At 53.4% G+C, this 21,042-nt stretch overlaps 1 protein-coding gene across 2 annotated transcripts; it reads right to left on the reverse strand.

The window, feature by feature from the left end:
* Positions 1 to 16: 16 nt before the first annotated feature.
* Positions 17 to 17,211, reverse strand: SPI1 (Spi-1 proto-oncogene). 2 transcript variants are annotated; one of them, XM_024133335.3, is made up of 5 exons: positions 16,410 to 17,211; positions 13,845 to 13,941; positions 2,484 to 2,671; positions 1,597 to 1,759; positions 17 to 959 (listed from the first exon to the last, which is right to left on the reverse strand). In XM_024133335.3, exons 1-5 carry the CDS (start codon positions 16,452 to 16,454, stop codon positions 640 to 642), a joined length of 813 nt encoding a protein of 270 aa, XP_023989103.1. In that variant the 5' UTR covers positions 16,455 to 17,211; the 3' UTR covers positions 17 to 639. The 2 variants fall into 2 exon arrangements, with proteins under 2 accessions (XP_023989103.1, XP_023989102.1); XM_024133334.3 differs by having other exon boundaries at positions 13,845 to 13,944.
* Between the last annotated feature and the right edge of the window lie 3,831 nt (positions 17,212 to 21,042).

Consider the following 21,042-nt stretch of genomic DNA (forward strand, 5'->3'; position numbering starts at 1 on the left):
CAGGCGCAGAGGGCTTTTTAATGATTTATTCCTCTAAGAACCACTGAGGATTCGTTCTTTCCACCGGCTCTGACTCCTAGTCAGGCACGAAGTGTCATCTGTTCTCACGTCCCCAGCATCCAGCATTGGGTAGGATCCTTGGTAAATGCCCGATGGACAGATGAGAAAAAGAGAGATCAGATGGGGGCTGGGCAGACAAGGTGCACAAAAAATTTTAAAAGAGACTCTCTGTGCCGCAAGAGGACTCACTGAGAATAACTTTAATAACTGGTATTCCTGAGGAAGCTGATGGGGGAGAGGTGTTGGGAGAAAGGGATGCTTAAAGAGGAAGGTTCAATTTACACAAATATGATGACTTCGAACTCCCAAGGAAGCACCCCTGGTACTAAGCAAGCTGACCCTTGCTGGGGCCAGACGCCCAGGTGGCCTTCTGGAGCCGGGGCTGGAGTCCTGGTGGGAGGCGAAGCAGGGGTGCGGGCGGGGGCTTGGAGGAGGAGGGGGTGGGCGGGGAGGCGAGGCCTGGCCCGCCCCAGTCCTGCCCCTGGCCCCTGGGAGCTTCCCCCCTGTGTCCGGCCGGGCGGGGGGTTAATGCTATGGCCAGAGGGGAGGCCTGGCGGCCCGGCGGGCTCGGGCCTGGGCTCAGTGGGGCGGGTGGCGCCGCTCGGCCAGGCCCCCGCGGCCCAGCACCTCCCCACTGAACTGGTAGGTGAGCTTCTTCTTGACTTTCTTGACCTCGCCCGTCTTGCCGTAGTTGCGAAGCGCGCGGGCCATCTTCTGGTAGGTCATCTTCTTGCGGTTGCCCTTCTGGATGCCCCAGCGGTGCGCCAGCGCCTCCTTGTGCTTGGACGAGAACTGGAAGGTGCCCTTGTCCTTGTCCACCCACCAGATGCTGTCCTTCATGTCGCCACTGCGCAGCAGGTCCAGCAGGAACTGGTACAGGCGGATCTTCTTCTTGCTGCCTGCGGCCGGAGGTGGTCAGCGCCCACGCGGGGACCCAGTCCGCCTCCCCCTGATGTGGGACCCCCGGGGTGGTCGCTGGGGAAAGGTCACCAGCGAGCATGCGCACACCCGCTGCCACGCTCGGCCCTGGCACACGTGCTCAGACACATGCGCGGGGACAGACAGTCCCAGGCGCCCTCACAAAACACACGTGAAGACACATGTCGTCAAACACTCATGCACTCACACACACACACACACACACACACACACACACCCAGACACACGCGCTGAGCTCTGTGGCTTGACTGCCGAGTCCGTCGGCCTTGGCCGCGGTGGGTACGGGGCGCAAGGACGGACCCGGTCACGGCTGGGCCCCGGCTGGGTCGGGGGTGGGACTGGGCCCCCTACCTGTCTCCCCGTGCAGGAGGCCAGGCCCTGGCTCCAGGCCGTCGGCCTCCCCGTCAGACACCTCCAGACACACACACACACACACACACACACACACACACACCCCCAGACCCCAGACACACGCGCTGAGCTCTGTGGCTTGACTGCCGAGTCCGTCGGCCTTGGCCGCGGTGGGTACGGGGCGCAAGGACGGACCCGGTCACGGCTGGGCCCCGGCTGGGTCGGGGGTGGGACTGGGCCCCCTACCTGTCTCCCCGTGCAGGAGGCCAGGCCCTGGCTCCAGGCCGTCGGCCTCCCCGTCAGACACCTCCAGTGGGGGGCTCTGCCGCTCGCCCTCCTCCTCATCCGAGCTGGGCTGAGCCGGGGACAGGGAGGGGTACGGGAGGCACATCCGGGGCAGGTAGGAGACCTGGAAGGGTGGCGGAAGGAGGGCTGAGGTCACTGAGGGGCGGTCCGAAGCTCAGGGCTGCCAGGTCGGGGTCGGCTGCGTGAGCGGAGACGGGGTGCTGGCGCAGAGGGATTTGGGAGAAGGCTGGGCGCCCTGCAGGTCAGGCAGGGTCACCCCACACGGGGGGCAGGTTATGGGGCAAGGGGCCCCTGAATTCCCACCCATCTCCCTGGTTCGGGGCGGCGTGGCCCGGGGAAGGAAGCGCTAGAGAGTCAGGCACTGGAGCGAACGGGGCCGGGTAGGCGAGTGGCAAGGGCGCCAAGAGGCAGTGGAGGTCCGTGAGGGTCGTGAAGGTCAGTGGAGGTCACTGACTGGGGTCGCTGGGGAGGAGGAGGGGCCGTAGAGGTCAGTGGAGGTCAGGGCGCAGGGACTTGGGTGCCGGATCCGTGAGGGGTCGGCGAATGGGGGCCGGGAGGGCCCAGGGCCGGGCCTTCAGGCTCGGGAGGATCGGTGGGGACGTGGGGCTGATCTGGGCTCCGTCCGTGGTGGGGCGAGAGGAGATGAGGGGTGTGGGGTCACGGGGTCAGTCGGGGGTCAGGAGGCGGCCGTCGAGGCTCTGGCCGCTGTTGGCGCCGTGAGGCAGGAAGCCGAGTTGAGTAAGAGCCCGCGTCAGCTTCCCGCGAAGCGCCGGCCTCACCGCAGGCCGCGGGCTGGGCCGGGCCAGGCCGGGTGGCCCCGCACGCACCTGGTGGCCAAGGCTGGCGTGGGTGGGCGCCATGGGTGCGTCGAGCACGTGCATCTGCTCCAGCTCCATGTGGCGGTAGAGCTGCTGCAGCTGCGGAGCCTGCACGCTCTGCAGCTCCGTGAAGTGGTTCTCGGGGAAGCTCTCGAACTCGCTGTGCATGTGGTGCGGGTGGAAGTCCCAGTAATGGTCTGGGGGGCAAGGCAGGAAAGGCTTATGCTAATTAAAGAAGAATAATGCCAGGCCATGTCACCGTATCATAATCGCCACGGACCAGGCTGGACTGCAAGTTGGCATTAATCATCTCAACACCCACCCTGTTGTTTTCCGACCCCCATTCTATAGATGAGGATACTGAGGCTTGGAGGGGCTACATAGCACGCCTGCAGTCAAAGGCCTCCTCAGTAGCAGAGCTGGTTCCCAGGTCTGAGGCAAAGGCTTTGTTCTCAACAACCGTTCTACCCTGCCACGCGTGCGATCACAAGGACGCAGTCTTTTGAGCCAAAGAGTCCGAATCCTGGCTCTGCGTTTTACTTTGTGTGTGACCTCAAACACATGCGCGGACCCCTCTGGCCTCCGTTGACTCACCTATAAAGTGGGGATAATAGTTACCGGGAGGATACAAATGAGTTCACAGTTGTAAAACCTCCTAGCCCCAGAGTCGGCCCTTGGGGAATGCTGAGTCCCCTTCTCCTCCCCTTAAGACACAGCAGCGGTCCCTGAGCTGACTGGCTGCCCACCGTCACAGCTCACGGCCTCGTCACATGGCCAAGGTGTGACTGCAGAGTCACAGGGCTGACATTCCTCACACGCCAGGACTTGTCTGGGCCCCCGGTGCTGCCCCCTCAAGGCCATGTCCTTGGGCAGCTCCACCTGTGTTCCAGCAAAGTGGCCGGGACCCGAGGCTTTCCCAGAAACTCCCTGGTGGGTGCTTTCAGAGTCTGCGGTAGGGTGGCTTTGGGTTTGGGGAATAGCTACGTGCCACTGGGAGCCCTGCCTGGGACTGGAGCCGGCCTTCAACACGGTTTCTCTGGGTACCATTTCCAGGAACAAAAACTGCCTCATGTCTGAGGACTTCCTGGGGTCCAAAAGAAGATGTGGTGATCAAGTGACAAGAGGGATTTTCTCGTGTGACCAAAGAGGGAGTGTACAGGGTGCTAAGCCAGGATGGTGTCTCCAGGACAAGCACAGGGCCCCGTAGGGGGACCATCACCAGCCCTGTGCGCGTGTGTGTGTGTCTGTCTCCCTCTTTCTGTTTCTTTCTCACATTCACATTCTCACTCACACATCCCTAAGAAATGACGTGTTGTTTTGGCTCTGCACTGGTTATCCGAAGACTCACGTTCGAATCCTGCTCTGTGGTGGCTTTGCTGTGTGACCCTGGACAAGACATTTTATCTCCCTGAGCCTCTGATTCCCCACTGCAAAAGTCAGAGACCCACCTGAGTGGTTACTGAGGTCCAGTCCACTTGTGGAATCATTTGAACCCACAATCCAGGCTCCCACCTCCGTGAAGCCGCGTGGCATAGGAGAGAGAAAGTACATGATTTGGCCAGAGCTGGGTTCGAATCCTGGCTCTGCCACTTAGCCCTGAGCGACACCGCGCAGGTCATTCTACTTCTCTATGCCTGTTGCCTCAGTTGTGAGATGGAGCTAATAATTACACCCATCTCATAAGCTTGCTGTGAGGGTTAAATGAGCTAATGCCCGCAAAGCACTTAGAACAGAACATGACACAAAAGAAGACTCAGTAAAACATTAACTATCATCATCATTATACTAATTAGTATTATTAATGTTTAGTGCTCTCTTTAGAGAGCCTACATCAGCACTTGGGCCAACAGCAGATGCTTTAATATGTGTTAGTTCCTCATCATCCCTTGCTTCCTGCTACCTTAGTCTGTGGCCCAGAGAAATAGTTGGAGGACCCTGGCTGTCACTTTCTCCCAGAGGCTGGAGTTGGGGGCCCAGCGTTGCACCGAGGGCAGGGAACGGTTTTGTTCGCCTCTGTATTCCCAGTGCCTAGACGCAGTAGGCACTGAACAAACATTTCTGGATTGAATGAATGAATGAGCAAGTCGTATCCTCTTAAGAACTCTGACTTTCCTTCAGAAAATCATCCAGATCTGAAGGGAAGACAAAACACAGCAACATTGAATTGGTACTTTCATCTTGCCGTGAGTTAACAAGACCCAGAAATTCTCCGCTTGCTTTGGGAGAGTTGGCTTTGTCTTTGAGCGAGGGGCTCTTTGGGGCCCTGGGATTTGGTGAGTGGCCCCAGGTTCCTCTTTAGCTGTAGACCTGCCCTCCGGCCCCACTCCTGGCCCTTCCCATTTTTTGCCTTCTGCCCAGGCTGAAGTGCCCAGATCGTTATAGAATGCCGTATCCTGCCCGTCAACCCCACGCGTTCACACCTACTCCAGTTCTGGGTTGGGGAGACCCTGAGTTCTGTCTTTCTCTCCTGCTACCCACCTCTGTTCTAGCTCCTCATGAGACCCATGGGCTCACTCTGGTGGGCCCAGCCTGAGGCCAGCACTTTCCATAGCAGGTCTCAGTACACCCTCATCAGAGTCACTTTGGGGGCTGGAAAAGCCTGCAGGTTTGGGGCCCACTGGAGACCCACGGAATCATCAGCGCCAACAGGAGACCTGGGAATCTGGCCTTTAAGAGGATCCTAAGGAGGTTCCTTGGCTCACTGAGGCTCTGGAACCCTGCCCCAGGGTCCCCTGAAAGCTGCAACAGAGACTCTTGGGCTACAATTAAGGTTTCAAAAAGCCCAGCGGAAACCTTACCTTTACCCTTGATTTGAGGGCTTAGGCATTTATGTAATAAATGCTGTCTGTTTGGTAGGCAGAGACGTTCCAAGGATGGGGCCCTCTGAAGGAACACAATGCCAGGAGTCCATCCTAATGCAAAGGTCAGCACTCCTGGGCTCTTTGGACCTCATTTCTGGATGACTGTTCATGAATGCATTGCTTTATCCCTTTTTGTCACTTCAAGAGGTCACCCAGACTATCCTGCAACTTATGCCCCTTTAGCATGGCTCTGCTCCTCCAAAGAATATAGTGTCATTTGCATATCTGGAGATAGCTCTGGACCCTCCCTTCTACAGCCTGTTACGCACCCAACACGTACTAGGCCTCAATCAATATTTGATTAAGTGACCAATACATGTTAACTTTTAATGTGTTTTTTATGTACCAGGCACTATGCTAAGTACTTAATCCACATTATCTCATTTAATCCTCACCTTAGCTCTGACAAGGTGGCCACTATAGTATGATCTTCCTTTTGCATATGAGGAAACTATGACTCAAAAGACATTAAGTCCCTTGTCCACAGACAGTCATTGGTAGAGTCAGGATCCAAACCCACCTATGTATGACTCCAGGGACTAAATTCTTACCAGTATGCCATACCACCTCTGAGGAAAAAGACTGCTAATGAAAGCTTTAAGTAAGGCCCATGGTGACAGAGAGAATTTACAGGCTGCTCTTACCCATCTGTCTGTCTACCATCATTTACCCCTCATTCATGGTTCATCATCCATCCATCATCCAACATCATCCACCCGTCATCCATCCAACCACCCACCCATCCGTCCATCCACCCACCCAACATCCAACCATAATCCATCCATCCATCCTTCCATCCATCATTGAACCTTCATTCATCCAGCCAACAATTACCCATTTACCAAAATCTTTCACTTCGTCCGTCTAAACCAGCTCCCAATCTGGGACCAAAGTCCTGCCCACACATTCCTATTCTAACTCAGTTTTTTGGTGTCACTAATACCTGCATGTCACTAGGACAAAAATAAAATGATATTTCAAACAACCCCCCGCCCCCTTCCCCCCCCCACAAAATTCAAGCCTTAAGTGTCATTCAGTTGACCTTTTCTCCTCAGAGCAGAAACCCCAGCCTGAAGCCAGGGCTCACCCCAGAGAAGGAGAAGTAAGATCAAGATAAGAGAAGGAAGATGAGGAATTAAGAAAGCAAGGGATGAGAAGAAAACCTTCACAGGAAACCACAGACCAGTGGACGAGGGTTCCTTAAGCCCAGCCCTCCTGCAAATTGTTCAGATATGGAAACTGAAGGCCAGAGAGCAGAGAGTTCCAGGTCTCATGTTCCTTGTTACTTTCTACATCGTATCCTAACTATTAAGGTTTTAGTTATTTCCCTTGTTACAAAGATATAGGACCTGTGTTTTATTCACTCTACAGCACCTAGCAATGTGCCTGGCATGTAAAAGATGCATAGCATATATTTATTAGATGTATAAGTCAGTGGGAGATGCATGGAGGGTTTGGTAGGGGGAAGGAAGAACACTTGGAAAGGTGAATGAATGGATGATTAGATGAATATGTGAATAAATTGGTGGATGGTCTATTGTATGAAAAGATGAATAAGTGTTTGGAAAGATAGAAGGACGAGAGAAGGGTCATACTCTGGAACTCCATTTCCTTCAACAATCCCATTGCAAATAGCAAATCCTGTCACACCCATTAGGATGGCTTCTATCAAAAAACAGAACAACAAGGACCTACTGTATAGTGCAGAGAATTATATTCAATATCTTGTAATAACCTATAATGGAAAAGAATCTGAAAAAGAATATATATAACTCAGTGAATCACTTTGTTGTACACCTGAAACTAACACAACATTGTAAATTAACTATACTTCAATTTTAAAAATGGTTTAAAAAAACAGAAAATAACAAGTGTTGGCAAGGATGTGGAGAAATGGAATCCCTGTGCAGTGTTGGTAGGAATGTAAAATGGTGCAGCCACTATGGAAAACAGTATGGTGGGTCCTCAAAAAATTAAAAATAGAATTACCTTATAATCCAGCAGTTCCACCTCTGGGTATATATCCCAAAAGAACTGAAAGCAGGATGTCAAAAAGATATTTTTATACCCATGTTCACAGCAGCATTATTCACAATAGCCAAAAGGTAGAAGCAAGTCACGTGTCCATCAACAGATGGATGGATAAACAAAATGTGGTATATACATACGATGGAATATTATCCAGCTTTAAAAAGGAAGGAAATTCTGACCTATGCTGCAACATCGATGAACCTTGAGGATATTATATGCTGAGTAAAATAAGCCAGTCACAAAAAGAGAAATACTGCATGATTCCATGAATATGAGGTAGTTACTGTAGTCAAGTTCATAGAAACAGAAAGTAGAATGGTGGTTGCCAGGGTCCAAGGGGAGGGGGCAATGGGGAGTTATTGTCTAATTGGTACAGAGTGTCAGTTTTGCAAGATGAAAAGAGTTCTGGAGATGGATGGTGGTGACGGTTGCACAACAATGTGAACGTTTTTAATGCCACTGAACTGTACATTTGAAAATGGTTAAGATAGTAAATTTTATATTATGTGCATTTTATCACAGTTTAAAAATAATAATAATAAATAGCAAATTCTGTGAGCCCTACCTTCAGAATCTATCCTAAATCTGTCTGCTCCTTTCTTTTTTTTCCTTTTCTTTTTTTTTGGCCACGCTGTGCGGCTTGTGGGATTTTAGTTCCCCAACGAGGGATCGAACCTGGGCTCTCAGAAGCGAGAGCACAGAGTCCTAACCACTGGACTGCCAGGGAAGTCCCTGTCTGCTCCTTTCTGTCTCTCTCACCACCACCCTTGTCCAAGCCACCGTCATGTCTCGCCTGGATTATTCCAGTGGTTTTCTACTGTGCTTTCCCCCCGTTCCTACTCTTGTCTGCTCTCCATCTATTCTCCACACAGCAGCCAGAGTGATCTTTTTAAAAGCTTATTCAGTGGAACCACTAGGTATTGGGAGAAGATACTGAAAACTTCCAGAGAGACAAAATAAAACCAAACACACACAAAAAACACCCACCAAAAATGGTTACATTCAAAAAGAGGACATAGAATGACATCAGATTTCCTAAGAAAAACTCTAGTAACCAGAAGACAGAAGAGAAATGCTTTCAATTTCAGTGAGAAAAAAAATGATTTTCAACTTAGATTTCTGTACACAGCCAAACTACTGTTAATCAAGTGAGAGCATAAAGACATCAGGTAAAACAAACAACAAGAACAAAACCTTACCTCCCATACATCCTTTCTTAGGAGAGTATAATGAGAAGAGTAATAAATCCTTATATAGTGTTCACTGTTCTAAGCATTTTAACCGTAGTAACTCATTCCATCCTTACAGCAATCCTGTGAAGTAGGTATCATTAAGAAGAAGTTGAAGGACTTCCCTGGTGGCGCAGTGGTTAAGAATCTGCCTGCCAGTGCAGGGGGCATGGGTTCAAGCCCTGGTCCGGGAAGATCCCACATGCCGCGGAGCAACTAAGCCCGTGAGCCACAACTACTGAAGCCTGTGCGCCTAGAGCCCGTGCTCCGCAACAAGAGAAGCCACGCAATGAGAAGCCCAAGCACCATGACGGAGAGTAGCCATGCTCTCTGCAACTAGAGAAACCCCGCGCGCAGCAACGAAGACCCAACGCAGCCAAAAATAAATAAATAAATTTATAAAAAGAAAGAAGATGAGGCACAGAGGGGTGAGATGTCTTGCCCGAGGTCACCCCGCCCAGTAGTGAGGAGTTGGGGTGTGACACCCAGCAGCCTGGTTGCAGCGTGAGGGCTCCATCTCCCTGCCACACTGACCCTCAGAAACACAGCGACGAGAAAGTACAGGTAATTAAAGTACGCCACGTGGCCCAGCTGTGAGTAATATTCACATGGTCCTAATAACGGAAAATTCAGATACTGATTTAACAACAGTTAGAATACAGAGGAAGAGAAACACTGTATGATCTCACTTATAGGTGAAATCTAAAAAAAGCTAAATTCAGAAAAAGAGATCAGATTTGTGGTTGCCAGAAGTAGTAGTGGGGAGAGGGACAGGGGAAATTGGGTGATGGTGGTCTAAGGTACACACTTCCAGGTGTAAGATAAATAAGTCCTGGGGATGTTACGTACACGATGACTATAGTTAACACTGCTGTGTGGCAACTTCGAAAGTCAAGAGAGTTTCACCTAAAAGTTCTCCTCACAAGGGGAAAAAAATTCTTTTGTAACTGTATGAGGTGATGGATGTTAACTAAACTTATGTGGTAATCATTTCACAATGTACATGTGTGTGAGGTCATTATGCTGTCACACCTTAAACTTATACACTTATGTTGTATGGCCATTACAGCAATAAAATGAAAAAGAAGGAAAAGAGTTACTATAAGTATCTTGGTATATGTGGAGAAGTGTGAGTGTGTGTGTGTGTTATAAATACCTAGAAAGTCACTTTCTCATCTTTCATGGTACAAGTGAATAGATGCCTCAAAGTAAAAAAATCAAGCTAGATTCATCTCCACCTAGCATATAGAAAGTACTCAATAAATGTTTGTGAATGAATAAATAAATGCTGTTCTAAGTCTCTATTTCAAATCTTCGTATATACACTTACGTAGCCCTGTAATAGAGAGACTGGAGAAATAGCTTTTTTCTATCTCTGGTTGCTGTGTATGCCATGGAGGAATGACTATGATAGGTTTATGTAAAAAGTAGCAGATTGCAGAACAGCATGATACTACCGTCCATTTCTGAATGGATAGAGTATGCACATGCGGACGTATACACTTACAAACATACAGGATTATCCATGTCAAATAAAATATGTGCAAGGATAGACCAAGGTGCTGTCAGGGAAGAGCAAGAACGGGAAGAGGGTAATAGTTCACTTGATATGCTGTTGTATTTTAAAATTGTTTGCAATGGGTATTTCTTGTTTTAATCATTAAAATTAAACACTTACAATTTATTTAGATTTTCACCACACACACACAAACACACACACAAAGGTTATTCAGATCATGTCATTTCCCTGCTCAGAACCCTCCAAGGGCTTCCCATTAGATGCAGGATAAAACCCAAACTTCTGCCACGGCCATCACGCCCTGCGTGATCTGCCCCCTGCAGACCCCTCTGGCTTCATTTTGTTTCTGCCCCCCTGTGCTCACAGGCCACTCTGGTCCTCGGGGGAGGTCCCTCCTGCTCTTGCACTTGCTTCTCTCTCCCTAGAACACCTGTCCCTACCTCCCTTGACATTCATGTCCCTTCCCTGCACTCAGATTTCCACTCAACTGCCACCTCCTCAGAGGCCTTCCTTGACCACCCAGTTAAAGTGTCCCCCACCTAGACACTCCGAATCACATTACTCTACTTTCCATAGGACTTATCAGTACATGTCTGTTAACTTGATTTTTCACTGTCTCTCTCCCTCACTGGACTGTAAGCTCTACAAGAGCAGTGGCCTTGCCTGGCCTGCTCATCATGGAACCTCCAGTGCCTAGAACAGTTTCTGGCACATGGCATATAATCAGAGGTTATTTGGTGGATGGACAAATGAGGGGACGAGTGGACAAGTGGATTGGACAATAAGTGTTGGAAGGGTGGATGGGTGGCTGGTGGATGGGAGGGGAGTGGATGGATGGATGAGTGGGTGCCTGGCTGGCTGTCATCTGGGCCGTTGGAAAATGACCCACTTGATCTGTCACAGAACCTTCTGTGCTTCTCTACTCTCTCAGCTGCTTCGTCCCTGCCGCCTGGGGGGATTCAGTAAAACTAACATACTAGGTCCTGAAAGTTTACTGGGCCTTGTACTCAGTATATTACCTCATATATTACATGTGTTAACCTCATTTAATCATTGCAACTCTGTGGAGTGTTTTCATGCCCTCAGTTTTATAGATGAAGAAGCAGGGGCTCAGAGGGGTTAAGCCACTTGCTCCAAGGTTACCCACTAGTGAGCGATGGAGCCAGGACTAGACCCAGGTCTGGCCCCAGTGCCTTTTCACTAAGCCTCACCACCTAAAAATACAGATGCAGAGGACATGCAGGAACAGGTGGAAGAATGTGTGGGTGTCTCTACTCTTGAGTCTTCAGAGAAAACCTTCCAACAGATATTAAGAAGGGACAGAACAGGGGCTTCCCTGGTGGCGCAGTGGTTGAGAATCTGCCTGCCAATGCAGGGGACACGGGTTCGAGCCCTGGTCTGGGAAGATCCCACATACCGCGGAGCAACTAGGCCCGTGAGCCACAGATACTGAGCCTGCGCGTCTGGAGCCTGTGCTCCGTGACAAGAGAGGGCGCGACAGTGAGAGGCCCGCGCACCGCGATGAAGAACGGCCCCCGCTTGCCGCAACTAGAGAAATCCCTCGCACAGAAACGAAGACCCAACACAGCCATAAATAAATAAATAAATAAATAATTTTTAAAAAGGACAGAACAGATGGCCGGGTGGGCCGTGATGGCAGGGGTGTGGCAGGGAGGTGGGTGTTGGTGAATAGGGACCAGAACACCTGGGGACGCTGCAGGAGTCTATGAGGGGTTTGGGTCTGAAGGACCCAAATAGGGAGCTCACACATCCAATTAGGAGTCATTCCTAGAGCCCCACCCCAGATATAAGGGATCTGCCTGATCACTGAGCCAGGAAAGCACTGGCTTTCTCTACAGTGCTCACTCCTCCATCAGCCCACCCCGGGCCTAGCTGGTTTCTAGATATATAAACCCATAGCACACCCATATCACAGGAGGAGAAAATGAGGCTTCAATAGACCCAAAAGAAATACACCCAAACCCAGTGAAACCGAGAAGGGGTCAGGCCAGAGGAGAAAGGATCCCTGCCTAATGCTGGAAGGGGTCAGAAGTAGCCCTGAGCTTGCTGGGACCCGAGCTGTCCTGCTGCCTGAAGCCACCAGGGGGCGCCAGTCCCCAAGCAGGGACCTGCTCTGGTCCCGAACTGCTTGGTGGAAGGGTGCGCGCGCAGGTCTCTGGATCAGGGAGACCCAGCCCTTGACCCTGGCAGGTGGGGATCTGGGGATAGGGTTGGATGAGGGACACTCTCTGAATTGTCTGGATTTTCCACAGAGAGGATGCATTTCTTGTAGAATTATAATCAAGCTTAAACGGATGAGAAAAAGGGTATTTTTAAAGACTTTCTAGCCCTAGAGCTCTGAAAGAAGCCTGTGTGTTCCCAGATATTACCTTGAAGTACATCCACCACCTACTCCCAAGACACGGCTTCCAGGTATAGTCTTTATAGTAGTTGTCAGGTGTGAGTTCCAGTTGAAACTGTTTGCAAGGTTTGGCATCTGGATGTGAGGGCCCTAAATAAGGACTCACCACAAATGGCATCTCTGGGTGTGGCCATCAGGTTTAAACTGCCATAGATGTGCCAGCAGAATGGAGGTGTGAATGGCTCCCAGGTGTGGCCCTCAGGTGTGAAACCTTCCTCAGCTGTGACACATAGCATGCCTGTCCCTCTGGGACTGCAGAAACCCCAGTGTCTGGCCTGCCCAGGTCTCAGACCCCCCGAAGAATCCTCCAGTTAAGACCCGTTAACTGGGCCACCTGGCCTTTGGTTCAGAGATGTCCCATCACTATACCAAGATCCACCTCAGGTAACCTCTCTTATCTCCCTGCCCAGGTCCCAGGCACTGAAGGCCTCTCTCTCCTCCCCTGAATATGCTTCAGGATCAAGGCTGGGCCTTGGGGGAGCACAGTTAGGCCCAGATAGAAAACGCCCCTGGCCCAGGCCCCATCCTGGCCCGCATCCCGAACGGACTGGGGGCTTCAACGCCTACTGAATGAGGGAGTCCTCAGAGCCTTTCCTTTAGCTCAACAGCTCTCACACAGGAGCGGTTCTGCCCCCCAGGGGACACTTGGAAATGCTGGAGACATTTTTGGTTGTCGTGATTGGCAGTACCGCTGGCATCTAGTGGGTAGAAGCCAGGGATGCTGCCAGATATCCTACAATGCACAAGACAGGCCTCACAACATAGAATTATCCAGCCCAAGTGTCAATAGACAAATTCTGCTAGCCACACACAGCAGGGAGCGGGGCTGCACCAGCAAGGAGATGGGGGGGCGGAGTGTGTGTGTGTGAGACAAGAACGGAGAGGAAGATGGGGAATTGGGGGAGGGGAAGGTGAAAAAGCACTGGACCTGGAGCAGACCGACAGAGCTGGATCCCACTGACTGGCTGTGCCACCCTGTACAAGTCCCGTAGCCGCTTAGCTTGTTTCCTCGTGTGTAAAAAGGCCAAAAGGGTTGGACAAGAAGATAAATGTGGAAGAAGCCAACCCGTGCCTGGATACGCCAAGGATGCTCCATAAATGCAGGCTGGGGGTGTGGGGTGTTGGGAGGCGCGAGTGTCGGGGATCAGGATAGTGAATTCACATCCCCAAGAGCTAACTGGATCTGATTCTCAGAGTTCCAAAGAAGCCCTGGGAATGAGACTTCTTTCCCTTCTCCCCGGAACCCAGCAGTGCTCCGGTGCGCAGGCCCGGCTGGGGAAGTGGGGCTGGGCCGGGGCCGGTACTCACCGCTGTGGCTCTCTCCATCACTGCTGAGATAGGGGTAATATTCGTGCGTTTGGCGTTGGTAGAGATCCGTGTCATAGGGAACTAGATCTTCCGATGGCTGCTGAGAGAGGAGGGTGTCAGGGCTGGGAATGGGGCCGGGAGACCGTCTGTATCAGGCTCACAGCCCTCTCTCTGCTTGCAACTGGGAGAGGCCACAGAGAGTAGAAGAGGGGGACCCAGGGGAGCAAGAACCTTGACTCCTACAGAAAGGGGGTGACAGGGACCCTGGAGGTCAGAGGTCAAAAGAGGACCAGGTCTGAGAGGACAGCCCAGCTGTTCCCCACGGCCACCTCCCACTCATACTCACAATCCAGCATGTGCCCGGATCCCAGCCTCACACACTCACCCTCTCACGGTCACACTGATACGCCTACACCCCCCAAAGACATACCTACTCCCCGTGACACACTTCTACCCACACTCCCACATGCGAACTCTCACCCCCTCGTCCACTCACAGCCCTCACCCTCGGGGGCACTCGCACGTACACACACACACACACACACACACACACCATTATGCACCCACCTGTAGGCACACGCACTGGGATTAACGCGTGTATCCACCACTTGCCTGCAAGTGCATTAACCCACTCATTCCTCGCTCACTCACACTCTACCTTCACACTCACCCCACGGCACACACGCTGGTCCTCCTGCTACAGCCCCGCCCCGACACCCACTCTCTCTCTTAGCCGGTGCCCAGGGCCACCACCATGACCAGTGGCCGTTCACACTGATGGATTTCACAGGACTCAGCCCGGCCCCTGCCGGTGTGGGGGCCTCTCCCTCCTCCCCCCTCCTCCCGACACCCTCCCCGGGAGGCTCCCTGGTCCTCCTTGCCCCACCCGCCCCACTGGCACAGGGAATGCACACCCGCAGGCTTCCCAGCAGTCCTCAGGCCTCTCCTCCCCCCCACAGAGTGTGCCCGAGGATTGCACAACAGTAGCTCTGGCCCTCAGGGCCTGGTTTGGCAACCAGGGCTGCCTTGGTAGCCCACCCGCCAAGGACCCACTCCGAGTAGCCCTTGGGCTGGGGCGAGGTGTGGGAGCCCGAGGGGATATGCCTCCTGCCCCGTTCTAGCTGGAGTTCAGGGATTCAGAGGTCAAGGGTCAGAGACAGGGTGGCCGAACCCCAGGGCCTGTGGCTTTCTGGAGGCAGGGCTGGCTCTCCTTGGGACCACCTGTGTCACCACTGCCGGCCCCCAGGTCGGGGGGAAGGTGGCCCAGGGCCAGGTGCCGAAGGGCTGGCTGGTTCTGAGTTCGGCCCAGGGAGGAGCCTGGCACTGGGCTGCAGGCAGCGCAACCCCACAGCGGGATGTCAAGCCCGGGGTGCCTCCCCCAGGCTCTGAGGCCCGGCTGGGGTGGGGCGGGGGGAAGGGAGCTGCCTCCAGGCCGGGAAAGCTGAGTCAGGTGGGCAGGCCCTGCCAAGCCCTTCCCGTCTCCCCCCAAGGCTCCCCACCCCGGCTGAGTTGGGACAGGGTGGGGAAAGGGAGAGGGGTCCTCTCAGAGGGGCCCCGGGGCTGACACCTGCCCAAGGCTGCAACTGTCGCTGAGGGCAGCAGCAGAGGGGGTCTGCCCCAGACGGCTGCCCTTCCCTCCCCGGGGTCCCCCGGGACTCCTGCTTCTTCACCTCCAGCCTCAGCCCTGCCCCCACCCCAGGCTCCCCCACCCTTGACCTCCCCCAGCTCCTACCCCAGTCCCAATCTCAGCCCCGGGCTGTCCACAGCACCAACCCCTGCCCTCCACTCCCTGATCCCCCGCCAGAGCCCACCCATAACTGCGTGGCTAGTCTCTGCTTCCCTCACTACTCCGGCCCAGCGCCCGCCCCGACCCCTGCCTCTGCTGCTCAGGGCCCAGGGCCCAAGCCCCAGACCCTCGGGTCAACAGCCGTGTCCTCTGTCTGTGCCAGGCCCCAGGCTGGCTGGTGGGCTTAAGGCAGCCCCAGTCTCCAGCAGCACCCAGGCCACCTCTGGCCTCTTGCTGCCCGCCCTCAAGCCCGTACTGTCCTGGGGACTGGCATCCCCCCCCCCCCCCCGTCTCCCCATTTCCTCTGCCACCCCCCTCCCCGTCTGTGCCAGGCCCCAGGCTGGCTGGTGGGCTTAAGGCAGCCCCAGTCTCCAGCAGCACCCAGGCCACCTCTGGCCTCTTGCTGCCCGCCCTCAAGCCCGTACTGTCCTGGGGACTGGCATCCCCCCCCCCACCAGTCTCCCCATTTCCTCTGCCACCACCCTCACCATCCTCAGCCCAGCACCCTGCCTTGGAGCTCCGGCCTGCCACCCAAGCCCCATCTATAAATAACCGTTCAGGCCCCACCGATCACAGCTCCACCATGGGCTCAGCCCTCAGCCCGCCAGGGCACGCTCCGAGGAAGCCAATGGCCCCCTTGCTGGGTCTCAGGCTGGGAGCTCCAGGGAGGAAACGCCAACTTCCCACTGATAGTGGGAGGGCAGCCGGCGGGCCTGCAGGCAAGCGGGTGGGCATCCGAGGGCCACAGGTTGGGCTGGTGGAGGAGTCCCGATACTCACAGGGGGGACGAGGGGAAACCCTTCCATTTTGCACGCCTGTAACATCCAGCCGAGCTCCGAGCCGGTCAGGTCCCCTGCCTTGGTGGGGGCCAGTGCGGAGCCCCTGGGGATGGGGCGCCCCGTCGGGGGCTGGACGGACTCAGGGCGGGTACAGGGCTCAGGCCTGCCCCTTGAGCTACAGGAGCCCTGGGTGAGCCCCCTCCCTTGACATTGCAGGGCCAGCGCAAGTTCCTGATTTTATCGAAGGCCTGCCGCTGGGAGATAGTCCCCTTGGGGTGACATCACCACCCCAGCCCGTTTGCATAAATCTCTTGCGCTACAGGAAGTCTCTGGCCGGCTGGGGCAGGTGGTGCTCCAGGGGCTGGCCTGGGAGGCCATGGGGGCCAGGCCCCCTGCCCAGAGGAAGCTGGGACTGTGAGGGACGGCCTTGAGGGCTAGGGTGGGGAGGAAGAGTGGGAGGGAGGAAGGCTGCCTCCATCACCAGAGGCCTTTCCTGCGCCCGGGCCCTGCAGAGGCTCTCTAACCTCTAACCCCTAACCCCACAAATACCTGCTTGTCTTGAGACCCCCACGTGGCCAACAGTCACTTCCTTGGGGTCAGAGCTGTTAAGGGTGGCCTCTTGGGGTCTCTGCTTTCTGGGGTCAGCCTGGCTGGCTGAGGGCTCTGATCCAGCAGAGTGCCAGGCCTGGCTCTTCCTGGGCCCGTAGGACCCCAACCCCTGGGTTCTATCCAGCCTGGGGCTGGGCTCCCGGGCAGGGTCCTCAGCACAGCGCCGCTTTCCCCTTCCCTCCACCAGCTTCCCTTCCAGCAGAAGGGTTCTCACACCCTCCCCTCCCAGCTTCCTAAGTACCACCACTTCTTCCAAATCCCTAGGTGCTCTACTCCCAGCCCAGATTTCTCAGTGTCCCCTCCCCTTAACAAGGACTTAATATCAATCTAGTCTTCCTAGTTTACAAACTTTTCCTGTCTGTCCATCCATTCATCTCTTTTCCCATCCATTTGTTTATCTGTCTGTTTGTCGATCCATCTATCCACCCACCAAGCCAGTCATACATTTGTCTATCAGTTTATCCAACTGTGCATTCATTCATCCATTTATCTGTTAGTCTGTCTTCCATCCACCCATCTGTTTATCTACTTGTCCAAGTAGCCACCTATATGTTCATATATCAGCCCATCCATCTGTTATTCATCCACATTTCCGTCTGTTTATCCACTTGATGTTCAGCTATCAATCTGTTCATCCATTGGTCCTTTTCATCCACCTATCCATCCATCCACTCATCCATCCATCCATCCACTTATCCATCCATCCATCCATCCATCCATGTATCCTGCCAATATTAATTGAGTTCCAGGCTTTATGCTGAGTGCTGGGAGAAGAGAAAGATACTGGACCAGATCCCTGCCTTCAGGGAATTCCTGATCTCGTCTGGAGGGCAGAGGATGAAGAGAGACATTTTTCGATCCATTGATCTCTGGTGAGTTCACTTCTCTTGGAGAAGAACTTCTTGAGCATTCCATTTCCTCCCCTGTGTAGTCTAACCCTTTGCTTTATATCCCCTTCCCACTAAGACTAGCCAGCCTCCTTCCTGTCAGTGGAATCCCAGACACCCAAGTGTTTCTTTACTTGCAGCAAAGACCAGGGATTCACAGGTCTGGGTTCACCGTTAGATCTATTTCACTACATCTTCACTGATTTTTTGCATCCACACTTGGGACTCTCCAAGGGGTCCACATCACTGGTCCTCAGGACTCCCTAGGTACCTGACCAAGGTTCCTCCCCAAGAGGAGGGGAGAGGAGGGCTGACTTGGCTTCAGCTCCATCCCTGTCCCCACTTTCCCATCAAGAAGGCCTAGGGACTTCCCTGGTGGCGCAGTGGTTAAGAATCTGCCTGCCAGTGCAGGGGACACGGGTTCGAGCCCTGGTCCGGGAAGATCCCACATGCCGCGGAGCAACTAAGCCCGTGTGCCACAACTACTGACACTGCGCTCTAGAGCCCGCGAGCGACAACTTCTGAGCCCACATGCCACAACTACCGAAGCCCATGTGCCTAGAGCCCGTGCCCCGCAACAAGAGAAGCCACCGCAATGAGAAGCCCGCTCACTGCAACGAAGAGTAGCCCCCGCTCTCCACAACCAGAGAAAGCCATCGTGCAACAATGAAGACCCAACACAACCAAAAATAAAATAAATAAATTTAAAAAAAAAAAAAAAAAAAGGCGGCCTAGTCCCAGGTGACTGGCTGTGTGTGGGGATGGCTCTACTGTATGAGAACCAGGTCCTGCTTGATGTGTTCATTCATTCTTTCATTCATTCATTCTTATCTTGGTTTGTTTTGTTTATATGCTTATTTATCTACTTATTCATTCATTTAATATTTTTTTAAAAATTAATTAATTTATTTTTGGCTGCATTGGGTCTTCGTTGCTGTGCGCAGGCTTTCTCTAGTTGCGGCGAGCAGGGGCTACTCTTTGTCGCCGTGTGCGTGCTTCTCATTGCGGTGGCTTCTGTTGCGGAGCACAGGCTCTAGGTGCGTGGGCTTCAGTAGTTGTGACATGTGAGCTCAGTAGTTGTGGTGCACAGGCTCAGTTGCTCCGCAGCATGTGGGATCTTCCTGGACAAGGGCTCAGACCCCTGTCCCCTGCATTGGCAGGCGGATTCTTAACCGCTGCGCTACCAGGGAAGCCCCTAATCACTAACTTTTTATTGAGGGTCTCCCATGTGCTGGCCTGGCAAGGGGACACAGACATGAAGGAAGCATGCCCTGGGCCCCCAGGAGCTCACAGGCCTGAAGAGAGAACACACATGTGAGCAGGCGGCATGGTCCTTCTGGGAGGCAGGGGCACAAGAGGTGCCAGGTGCATTAGCGAACAGTTAATCAGGTCAGGGCCACAGGTAGGAAAGCGTGCAAGGAAGAGAGCATATCCAGCTGAGGGACCAGCCTGAGCAAAGGCAAGGAGTTGGGAGAGAACAGGGAACAGCGAGCTGCCCTCCTTGTGGCTGGAAGCAAGACAGGGCAGGAAGGCAAAGAGCCTTGAGTACCAAGCCCAGGAGCCTGGTGGGTATCCAGGGGCGACTGTGGAGCCTTTGCTGGTTATAAGCAGGGAGTGTGGTGCTCCCCTCCGTGGACACAGGGAGCAGACCAGGTCGGCTCCTGAGCCCTAAGTCTCAAGGGGCCTCAGGAGAAGAAAGAGATTCCATTGTCCCAAGTCTGGCCAAGCCCAAGGGGCCTGGGTAAGGAAACCCATAGAAGGCCCAGGACCCCAAATCTATGGAAATGGGCAGAACTGACTCCCACTCTCCGTGCAGCTCCAGAATCCTGTGTCCATTCACACAGCAAGTCCTCCCCACCCTTCCTCCCAAAGTGCACCAGAGGCCTCTTCCCGAGATTCGAATTCCTAGGGACCTGATGTTATCCTAAGCCTTTGGAATAGTAGGACCCAGATTCTAAGCAATTCTGAGCAGAGCAGAGAAGGTCTGATAATCCACAACCCCAGGGCTAACAGCTCCTTAAAAAGCGGGGGACAGGGACCTCCCTGGTGGCCCAGTGGTTAAGAATCTGCCTGCCAATGCAGGGGACACGGGTTCGAGCCCTGGGGCGGGAAGATCCCACATGCTGTAGATCAGCTAGGCCTGTGCACCACAACTACTGAGCCTGCGTGCCACAACTCCAGAAGCCCGCAGGCCTAGAGCCCACGCTCTGCACTGCATTGAGAAGCCTGCGCACCGCAATGAAGAGTAGCCCCCGCTCACCACAACTAGAGAAATCCCGCGCGCAGCAACGAAGACCCAACGCAGCCAAAAATAAAACATTTTAAAAACTAAAAAATTTTTTAGAAGGGGGGAAATTATTTTCTGAGTGCCCAGCACTGTGCTGAGCGCTTCCACCCTTGTGATCTCACGTAACCAGGACAACCATCTGTTACACTGAGGCCCAAGAGGTGAGTGACTCGCCCAGGGTCACACAACCTGTGAGTGGATTGCTGGGGCATGAACCTGCCTTCTGGGGCTCTAGGAAGGGCTGGATCCTAGGGCAGGGGAAAGAGGCAGAGGAAGAGAAGCCAAATATGGGGCGAGCAAGGAAGGGCAGAGAGGGGAAAGGCAGCCAGAACTGGAGAGGAAGAGAAAGGAAAATAAAAGGAGGAAGAGCCAAAGCAGGGAGTAGAGAGAAGTGAGGCAGTGAAAGAGAGAACGGGGCAGGGGTGGTGGGAGGGGAGGACAAGGGAGGGAGAGAAGAGACAGGACAGCAGGGACTGGGTAGAGACAGGACCTCAGAGGAGCAGAGGCCTGGTCTCCTTCTGCAGCAGAGCAAACGGGACCAGAGAGGGTCCCCAACTTGCTGGAGGTCCCCAGGAGCATCATGTTGGCTTGTGGTTCGCATTTCTTGTGGGCAAGAAATTGGTTTCAGACCAAAAATCTTAGGTGCTCCAGGGAATGAGAAGTGAAACAGTTTTTTAAATTACTTTATTTTTTGAATAGGTAATATATGCATATGGTATGAAATCCAAAAGGTACAAAAAGGGAAACAACTGTCCAGTTCCCTGTTACCTGATTCTTTGGTATTTTTCTAGAGATAGTCTAAGCAGACAAAGGCATAGAGGCAGATATAGTCTTTTTAAAATTTCACCGA

This window comes from Physeter macrocephalus, unplaced genomic scaffold (assembly GCF_002837175.3).
Source record: "Physeter macrocephalus isolate SW-GA unplaced genomic scaffold, ASM283717v5 random_241, whole genome shotgun sequence".
NCBI lineage: Eukaryota > Metazoa > Chordata > Mammalia > Artiodactyla > Physeteridae > Physeter > Physeter macrocephalus.